This window comes from Bactrocera latifrons, unplaced genomic scaffold (assembly GCF_001853355.1).
Source record: "Bactrocera latifrons isolate USDA-ARS-PBARC rearing strain unplaced genomic scaffold, ASM185335v1 scaffold_594, whole genome shotgun sequence".
NCBI classification, from domain to species: domain Eukaryota; kingdom Metazoa; phylum Arthropoda; class Insecta; order Diptera; family Tephritidae; genus Bactrocera; species Bactrocera latifrons.
In genome coordinates this window covers 124,054-135,110 of record NW_017537261.1, presented here as the reverse complement: position 1 = coordinate 135,110, position 11,057 = coordinate 124,054, and the positions used below count along the sequence as shown (strand labels likewise).

The following is an 11,057-nucleotide window of genomic DNA, read 5'->3' as shown; positions in this document are numbered from 1 at the left end:
TACTTAAAACGTCGAACCGAATTTTAACTTTTTTTCCGCATTCTTAACTATTGTATTTTCGCATCGCAAACACTTCAGACTTTTCAGAAACTATCCCATGTGATATCCGGTTTATCAGGGACTTTTAAGATTTTTTCCCTACAATCAATAAACAGATTGAGCTTTTTATTAAGCTATATTTCGATGCTATAAACATGAATTTTCGACTTAAAATATTCTGTTTCTACATTTTGCGCATGGCGTTTGGTTCGCATTTCCTACACACTTCCGTCTGATTTACGTATTTGCAATAAAAGGAATAAGCGGCGCTTTTTGTGTAACTGCACAAAATTGGACTTTGAGTAGACACATAGAAAAATTTTAGTATTGCATTTTTGTTGTTAAAAAAATCACTTTTTTCAGCGTATTCTAGAAATGTTATGAAATCAATTGAAATCAGTCAATCCATGAAATCCACCATCACATGAGATTACCCTCTTAAACTTTAGTGGAATTATAAAAGTCAAGAAAAAACATGGAAATACCTTTAGATGTAAAACGTAACCAGAGGATCGGAATCTAAGAAGTGTTCCCTGGGTTTCATTAAGGTACCTCACATACAATCATCATTCATACGTAGCAAAGTTAGCCAGATTTTCAAAATCCTGGTAATAGTTATATGAGGGCTAGGTCAAGTTTTGCCTCACTGTATCTATTTTAGGCGAAAAGATATGTTGTTATGAGTAAAACATGTTTTGTAATATTCATTGAGATAACTCAAATATTGACCTATACTGGATATATAAAGTCACCTAAAAGTTTGAATAGCTTTGTATTGTATATATTCCACCAATTTTTGATACACAGAATTACTATTGTGAAGAAAGGTTTCTGTCAGAAAAAATAAGATTCCACTATCAGGCTTAGTTATAAGTGATACATGCAACTGTTAGGTGATAAAAAACACTATTTTACTCTGTAGCTACAGGTTGCAAGAATATAAAACTAAATAAATGACAGCTTAGTTCGATATAACCGAACAATGCATATTCTTGCAACCTGCAAGGATTAAAGCCAGGTAAGTACACAAGGCTTGTTAGTTATATGGGATCTAGGGTGAGTTTCCATCTTATTTTATTCATTATAAACACACCTACTTACCCTTATAAGGAAAACACGCTCTCTCAATCTCATTACGATAACTCATATATTGTTTATTGTCATAAAGTTCAAAAATCTGTATATTAAGTAAATTGGGTATAAGAGTATTTTCAACCCCATTCAACCCATTTGCAGCACACAGACATACTACTATCAGGAAACCWCAAATGGATTATTTGTGCAAATCTGGTATCTGATATAGCAAAAGTGTCAAATGGAATTTAGAATTTTGTTACTTAGAAAGTAGGCGTGTTCGATTTTCACACTGTAACATAGAAAAGGCGAAGGAATGTCAAATATCAAATTCACAGGTAGGAGTTCTCATAATATTTTGGCAAGCTGAATTTGGTTGTTTTAGTTCAAGTTGTTTAAGAGAGAAGTTTTGCCCTCTTTTACAAATTTTTTGCCCACATTGCTACTGCAATCCCTTGTGCCAAATTAATGTTTTATATCTTAATTTAGAGCATAGTTAATGGTCTTTAAAAGTTTTCAGTTAATGACCTTTTGTGGGCGGGGCAGTATTCGGCTTACGCCCATTTACGAAATCGAATTCTTTTTTGCGAAGTAATGCTCATACCATGTTTTATCAATGTATATAGATGCAGCCCTATATCGATCTTGCTTAGTTTTAGCATATACGTATAAACATTAGGTGAACAAAACTGTTATATTCTGTGGAAACATCTGGCAAGAGTATAAAAAACAATATCATAGAATGTCATCCCAAAAAAGTACAAAGAACATATAATAATAATGGCCGATGCCAATTTTTCGATCGGACACTAATTTCAATACTACTTTCTTTACTTCAAAACTAACCCCCTTGGTTAAGCTCATATCATATACTGTACATACATATATGTATTAAATTTGAAATAAGTCGACATAAACGTTTTAAATTCAGACTAAAGACGCTTTCACAGATTTTTGACATTGTTCTTCTTCTTCATTGTCGTAGACACAGCCGCATTAGTTATGAGAGGATACCAAATTCAGACACAGCGGCATAAAGGCAGCTATTTTTCGTGCAGCCTTGAAATCGACGAAGAGGTGGTGAGTGTTAATTCTCTTTCTATGGGTTGTTGATTTGAAAGGTCTAAAGCCACACTGATAAGATCCAATCAGTTTGTTGACGTTGGGCTTTAATTTGTCACACCATACGCTCGAAAGAACATTATACGGGATGTTGAGAAGCCTTATCCCACGGTAGTTGGCATAGATTATAGGGTCTCCCCTTTTTGTGGATTGGGCAGCGGCCCAGACATTCCAGGACATTTTTTGATATTACACTATTGTATATTTAATAGTTTAAGTTTATCAAGAGCCAACCACTTTGTTTGAAAAGGTTAAGATTATGTACATATATGGGAGCTAGGAAAAATATTTATCCGAATTTTTCTATTTAAAGTACAAGGACAAATTGTTATTAGAAATACATGCTCTATGAAATTTATTGCGGTAACTTACTGGGGAAAGTATTAACCCGGTTTTAGCATTTTTCGATATATTTAATTAAGGATATACTCTTGGCAGAGACAGATTTCGTCTGAATTTTAATCACATATCTTGACTGATATTTTCAGCAAAATGTCAATTGACACTGAGGTCCACATATTACCTTTCTAGAAGTTAAGACTAGAAATACCTGTTCGCTTCACACGAATTGACTGAAGACCAAAAATTGCTCAAAATCCAATAATCGGAAAAATTAATTTGGGTATTAAAGGAAAGCATTATGCAGACCTAGAGGCCATTCAAAAGGCTTGTACCGGCATACTGGCGGCCATACCGGCCAACGAGCTAAAACACTCGTTGGACATGCGTATGGATCGTGGAAAAAGCTGTTTTGAAGCAGAAGTAGACTATTTTGAATAAAATAAATTGTTTTTGTCCAAAAAACCATTTGTTCTGTTTTGTTTTTTTAAGTCATGTTTACTTTGAAAAGCTTCTTGTATGAAAAATACGCTTGGTTGTAGTTCGAATTGTATGAAATTACAGTATCACATTTGATTGTGAAGCTTAGTTATGTCTTTTGAAGTTTTATAGCTTTTCGATAATTGGCACTCTGTTGGCGTGGCAATTGTGCGATTACGATACCGAGAAACATGTGTACCAAGTTGCGTTAAGAAATCTCCATTTTTATTCAAGTTATAGCATACACAACCGAACAGATAATCCCCGTACTTGAACTCGTCTCAACAACATCATCATCTTGATTATTTATATAAAAAACTATTAACAAAACTATTATACTCTGAAGCAATATGTTGCGAATTGTAGTTCTTAATTTGCTACTAGTTACAAAAAATGGAAAAATTTAACTCAGTAAAAATACAAACAAGTTTTACGATCATCCATTTAGAATTTCTTCATAAAATATGTGTATATTATAAAATTGAGTCCGATAATTTGAAAATGAACCATTTTACTTTTCTTGCCATGTTTCGTAGAATTTTCTCTTTTTATACTCTTGAAACCAGTTGCTACAGAGTGTTATAGCAGAAACAGTGGTGAACGCTACTGCCTTCCTTCCTTATCGAGCAAAATGTGTGAACAGTTGAGAACGTAGCAAAAACGTAGAAATCAGCTGTTCTCTTTTGTTTACATTTTATTTGTTTGACATTTCATACAATTCTAAAAATTGTGTCAGCAGCAATGGACAATAGTGCTGAAATGTTCTCTTTATATAGTTTATATAAAAAGTATAAAAACAAAAAACAGAAGAGAAGGTACGAAATTCGCCCAATCAATAAAAACTGGGGCGTTTGTGGTTACCAGATAAAAACTTTTCTGCTAATGAAAAACAGCGAACCAGAACAACTTTTTTTGCTTACAAAGATGCCGCCGGACGTCTGTCTGCTTCTGAATTTGGTATGGAAATCCTTGAAAAAGCCACATATAATGTACATATAAGTGTATATGAATGTAGGTATGAACAAGCAGATTAATACACGCACATGTAATATGTATAAGTGATATAATCATGATTTGATTTCCTGAACGCGCACATGCGTATACATATGAGCATACATAAGATTAATATGATAGCCGATATATGTATGTATTTATTATTGTTGTGATAAATTCAATTTCAAATACTACTATTAGTATAGTATTTTATGTAAAAATCAAACAAAATTATTAAATATTCAAGTACAAATTTACTGTGAATAGTACTATGCATGTATTCATACAAAATTATACTCATAATTATTTTTACATGCCAATATGGAAATGCCGACGGCAAAGCGCAAAAACATACATATTTGCATACATTGCCAAAGCAAAAATTGAAGCATGGAAATATCACAATGCTGTTGTTGGGAGTTTATGACTCCTACTTATTCTTATTATCTGTGTGAGAGGTGTGTTTTGTACACATTTTTCGCTGTAAAAAGTGAAACCAAATAACAAAAGAAAAACGAAATTCTTCGTTAGGAGTGTAATCATGGGCATGCATATATACATATATGTATATTTAATATATACATATTTAATATTTTTGTCTCTTCATATTCTCTGCTTCGGCATATATACCATGTCATCATATGCCGTAAATACATACATATATTTATTTATCTTCATATTCTCGGTTATATGTGAGAGAATTGTAAAAAATTTTAAAATTGTGAGGCGAATTCCGACGTACAATTCCTTAATTTGAATCTAACAAATGTTCGACATCGAACCTGCACCTTCTCTATACCTTACATTCTATGGTCTAACGTCGTTTCAGTTCGGCCATAGATAACTTYATACGAGACTCTTTGGTTCGAGAGAGAGCTGTCAAAACTCGCATTTTTTATAACATTTGCCAATAATGCCACTGCTGAATAATATTAGGGGGATTGTTAGTATCGCGCCGGTTAAATATCGTTTATGGAGAAAAACAGGGGGCGTCTACCCCTTATTGGAAGGAGAAAGTATCGAACTTTTTCATAAACCCCATAGAACCCCTATAGACCTGTAGGGAGCCCTTTGAAAATTACCAAAAATCAGTGTKTTTGCTCATTTTTCCATACAAACTGAAACCAATGCAACCTAACCAATATTTTTGTATGAATAAGAAATCAAAATAAAGAAAACCAAAATGTTTCAGTGCAATGTATTTACATATTTAATTGCATCTATTAATGCTACAAAGGGATCTTTTCCTTGTTTTTGAATACATCGCCGCCACATACATATATTCGACGATGACGTCGGCGAAGTTGGCSGTGTGATTATAGTTGGCTTCGTAAAAAAAACGTTTCACGACTCAATCCGCTTCGTATGAACACCATTTTCACAAACGAAAGTCTTGGTGTGTTTACTGTCATTCACTTTTTGGTGGACGTACCCAAAATTTAGGAATGCGTCGTATGCCCGCCATCAGTCCGTCCGAACTATGCTTCCTTCAGCCACGTGCTTCTGGATCAGTGGAATTAAAATGTGCGTCGTTCGAATATTGTCAGGACATACTTCGAAGGGTATGTCCTCGCTACTATCTTCAATCATCCCAAGAACCCAGTGTCCCTCTACGCGCCTGCCTAAAATGTAAACAAAAAACATTATTAGAGTTAAATTCATTGTATAGGGAAATAGTATTACCTTTGTTATACTTCCGCCACCCAAATTTACTCTCGTCGATCTGAACAATTTTTCCCGGACCACCAATTTTTCCCTGTTCATATTACCACGGCCTCTCGACAATAACTATACCAGTCTGTTATTGTTGCAGATGACAAAGTTTTCCCGTCATTTGTATAGTCCTCGTGCAATATTTCTTCGCGGGAATACGATACGCAAAKCAGTACATCAAAAAGTACACATGAGGAACACTGATGCGGACATTTTCAAACCATGTCCCGATGGTTACTGAAACACGTGACTTTTTTGTGCACGTGCCCCTGTAGCACACAAAATACCCAAATTTGCCCCCTTTTCCATATAGTCTTTGGGACCTTGTGTACAGGGCACATTTACTCGCTCGGTGCCAACACGCATAAGGCTCCACTCAAACCGTGTGGATCGCGTTCCTAAAAAAAAATAAATATATTCCAATATTAGAATATCTTATTATTTATTAATATTACTCACCATTTGCAATTTCGCACATTGTTTTATAATAATATTTTTAATTTCAATAACGTCGAATAACACCGAAAACGTATTTTGAATACCGGCAAATTTTTAAATATGGGTAAACATATGAAAAGTACTGTTATGCTGCCCACCATAACATATTACATGGTATATTGAAATTATTGAAATCGTTAAGAAATATAAAGCCTTAATTTATTTTATACTTAAATTTGTAAAATAATGCTTCAACGGGATTTCCTCCACAGTATTTTAGCATTTCATTCCTTTCCGTACTGGCGGCCTTCGGACGCGCTTCAAAAAAAATAACCCTGGTCGATCCAACACCTGGGTGTTCAGAGTTTTTTCGCAAGAACTCCTTTCTTTACTGGCGGAATTCGGCCGCGCTTTAAAAAAATAACCCTGGCAGGTCTAACACCGGCTACGCCATCCACAGTATTTTAGCATTGAACACCTTTTCGCGTTCACTTCATACATTTATTGCTAAGTGGGTTTAATTTATTCCCTTTTGTTCGCGCTTCTTGGTAATTTGACAGTTAAAATTAGGCAGTCATTTTGGTTTTTCGCATTATTGAACTCTATGCAGAAAAAAGGTGTATTTTATTTAAAGATTTACAAAGAAATTAACAATCAAAAATAATTAAAAAACATTAGGTACAAATGATTTTTATAATTCATAAGCAATATGTGTGCGTGAAAATGTATCCATAATTGGTTTGGTACAATGCGCAACAGATGAAAATACAGTAGCATATATTTAGAAATTTGCAAAAAATAGCATTTAAAAAAAAAAATTGTAGGAAAATTTGTTAACCGATTTAATTTAAGCATACATGCGTGTTTAAAATTTTCAATTTGGTTCTCTCGTTTAGGTACACTGAGCCAAAATTAACCGGCGCGATATTAAACAGAACCCAATATTACCTTGGGTATTTAATAAATTATACAAAACATTAAATTAAACACTTTGAAAATGCATACATATTTAAATGCTAAAATGCAAAGTCATTAATTAAGTTACATTAACATTTATTTTGCCAAATATGTTCTCACAGTTCAATGAAATTTCATTTCACACTAATTTCGTCAAGTAATTATAGCGCTGCTCTTCTGGCATCCCGCCTTTTTCAATAACTGCTGGTTGACGGCAACCTGATTGTGCTTTGTCGCCAGCTCAGAAAACAGAGGGTGCCCTGCCAGCTGACAAGTGAGAGAGCAAGAAACGAGATTCTGATCAAGATTATCTATGATTCGGCAGTCTTCGACACGGCGTTGTGAGCGTGCGWTTAGACGTATTGTACGACTCTACGAAACTCAGAGCGGTTGACAACTTTCCTATCAAAAACATTGAATTTGAAAAAATTAACATAACAAATTAATTATTTAACAAAATATAAATAAAACTAAAATAATAATTTAAAAATAAGTACTTAAAAACTCTTTATTAATTAACTCTCTTTTAAATAATATATGATTGATAATATATTGAATTAATTTAACATTTTATTTAAATTATTAAATATTTTGTTAATATTATTCTCTCTGTACTTCAAGCGCAATTTGTAACATTTTCTCCATCGCCCTAGCTTGCTTTTATAATTATACCCAACGATTACCCTCCTCCCGCCCAACCGACGCGAGGGGCGCAATCCGGGAACGAGCGGAATTAGCCGAGTCATAAAAGGCAAGGGAGTATTAAGCGTTGCGATCTTAAGCTGCTCAGCTGCAGAAAGAAAAATTTCAACAGCCAAAATTAAGAATTATATTAAGGTTTATAATTTTTAAATGTTACTTGTTAAGAGTACATAAAATAATTTTTTTAATCATAAAGAGAGAATCTGTTAGATCAAATGTGCTGGAATGAGAATCGAAATCGTGACACATACGACGGAATGGTTCGTTTAACTCCAAATTTGTTCTAGATAATTTTAAAAATAAGGGTCTAAACTGCCTGGTAGAGCGAGCGGGAATGGTAAAATTAATATCAGACAAGACAGATGGGCTAAAGACTGACCCATTGATGAGTTTTACAAGAAATATTACACCAAGCATTTCCCTACGACTAGCGAGTGTAGGGAGATTTATAAGTTTTAAACGGTTAGTGTAAGGGGGAAGATTTAAACTGGAATCCCAATGCAAATGACTTAAGGCAAAAAGTATAAATTGATTTTGAATGGACTCTATTTTCTCAAAATGAACTTGATAAAAAGGGTTCCATACCACGGAAGCATACTCTAATATAGGCCTCACCATAGATGTAAAAAGAATTTTTGTGGTAAGCGGATCTCTAAACTCTTTAGAACAACGTTTAACAAAGCCAAGAGCACCTTTAGCTTTAAAAACCATGGAAGATGGGTGAAGATTAAAATTGAGTTTGTTGTTTAAGTCTGTTTGCAATTGACATCTTTCGCTATTTGAGGTGAATGATTTAAAAAATTTAGCATTGTCAGCATATAATAAAATTTTTGAAAACTTAACAACAGATGATATGTCATTAATAAATAACAAGAACAGAATTGGAAAAAGATGGCTACCTTGAGGAACGATTGAAGGAACATTGATTATGTCGGAAAGAGTATCGTTAAATATGACTTTTTGTTTTATATTACTAAGATAAGAAGCAACCTATTTTAGAAATATTGGTTGAAAACCAAGAAGATCAAGTTTATTCAAAAGAATTGAAGAAATTAGTGGAGAGATCCGGAAGGTTATGTCGTCTGTTATAATTGCTTCAAAAAGTTTAGGTATTGCAGACAACTTTGCTATTCCCCTACAGTTTTCAATAGATGACCTAAATCCACTCTTACGCAAAGGAATTGTAAATGACTTTTTCCATATGGATGGAAATAAGCCTTGCATAAGAGATGAATTAAGTAGTTTTGTTAGGGGTTGGTATATATATTTGGCACATTTCTTAAGAAAGCACGAGGGAAYCATATCTGGGCCATAATTGTATGATTGTTCTAATATATTTAACTGATATAAGACGTCTGCTTCGGAAATGGCAGGTGCATTAATGACAGAAAACGGACATAACTTGTGCTGATGCGGAACATTTTTTGGAGATTTTGGAGAGTAATTGGACCTAAATAATTCAGCAAACATATTAGAAATGGTGTGATTTTCACTGGGCATACTAGATATATATTTCATAGCGGAAAGAAAATTAGAAATCCTGCGTTTGGAGTTGACGAAACCATTGAACAATTTTGGATTACGTATAATATTATTTTTTACTTTAGTTATATAATTATTATAACATATTTTTTAAGTTCAGCAAATTATCAGCGCAATTTAGAATATTTTGAATAGTCAACGTTTGATAATGTCACCGGCAATCTCCTTGAAATTATTGCGCGCCTGTTTAAAACCTTTAAATAAATCAATTTCTTTTTGTGTGCATCTTATGCAAGACCCTTACTGTCAAGAATATAATCCAAAAAACAACCAATGTAGCGAGCAGTTTGAGATGCACTGTGAAAAGTAAGAAACTCGCAAACAGCTGTGAACAAAGATGGAAAACGAATAAAAATAAGAAAGAAATTAAGATAAGCAATATAATGCCAAAAATTGCACTATTTTATTATATAGCAACAAAAACAAATTGAAAGTGACTCGGCGGAATAATTAAAAATTACCAATACACAATTTAAGTAAATTTCAAATGCTTTAATAGAAAAATATCACAGGGATACTTATCGTTATGGATCACTTAATTAAAAAATTTTCACAATACTTTTAAAATATATATTAAACAAATTTACAGGAGCTCGAAATTACACAGCTGAACACGAGAGATGCCAGATAATCGATGATTTTATTTAAAATGGTTGTCAAGTGCTGAACGCCTGCTGCCGGGTTTGCGGTTTGTTTTTGTTGGGTTTGCTGGGTTGTTTGTGTTGATGAGCATTTATTCTTAAAAAGCTCGATGGCTTCGATCATTTTCTGGTCAACCTCGTTAATAGTTGATACAGATGACCCTCGCTTTCTACCCTTTTTGATAGCCACCTGCCTAGAGCAGGATGGTGAGGGAAGCGAGGTTGATGTGGAAGAGGGAGTCGGGGATAGTACGCTTTGCGCCACGGGGAAAGGAAGCGATGGCGACGGCAGCGATATTGTGATTGAGCTTAAAGATGACCATAACGGCGATGGCACTTCGACCTCCAGCGCTTGTCCTTGTGGCTGCAATTGTGTTTCTTCAGCTGGTGATTGCAACTGACTGATTTAAGTTTTTATTACAAATACAAGTATGTATGTATACTCAATTAATATACTAAAACTTACGGTCGTGGTAAAATATGTGGCTTAAGAAACTTCATTGGGAACTCCTTCTCGCTGCCTGAGGGGGCGTTAGCCTTTCGCACTTCCCTCCTGTACCGGTCCCGAAGTGTTAGCCATCTATGGCGATACATTTCTCCTGTAAAAATAGGATTAATTATAATTAACAATATAAACAGTTGTAAATAACAAAGCAACTTACCACTTGCTTTCAACTCCCTCTCAATTTCAGCCCACAAAGTATCTTTCCTTGATTGCAGCTTGTAGTATGGACTGCTCTTATTAAATAGTTCACTTCTAGTTTCAACTAGATCTATTAATTTTTCGTCGTCCATAGTTTCTTTATTTACACATATTTCCTTTTTGAGTCAATCCAAAAAATTTTTCATTTGACGTTTGTTTTAATGGCGCTTGTTTACATTTGAACAATTACAATGTTTTCAATTACAATTTTTTATAATATAAAATATCAAAACTGGAAACAAACTATTAAAAATAAATTATATATTTATAAATAATAGCTTTCAACTCCGATTTTGAGTTATTTTAAGAAAATT

The 11,057-nt window shown here is 33.8% G+C and overlaps 1 protein-coding gene across 1 annotated transcript; it reads right to left on the bottom strand.

The window, feature by feature from the left end:
• Positions 1-5,629: 5,629 nt before the first annotated feature.
• Positions 5,630-10,835, bottom strand: LOC108974861. The gene is made up of 5 exons (XM_018942957.1): positions 10,703-10,835; positions 10,507-10,639; positions 10,003-10,441; positions 6,106-6,158; positions 5,630-5,669 (listed from the first exon to the last, which is right to left on the bottom strand). The coding sequence occupies exons 1-5, from the start codon at positions 10,833-10,835 to the stop codon at positions 5,630-5,632; spliced, it is 798 nt and encodes a 265-aa protein (XP_018798502.1).
• Between the last annotated feature and the right edge of the window lie 222 nt (positions 10,836-11,057).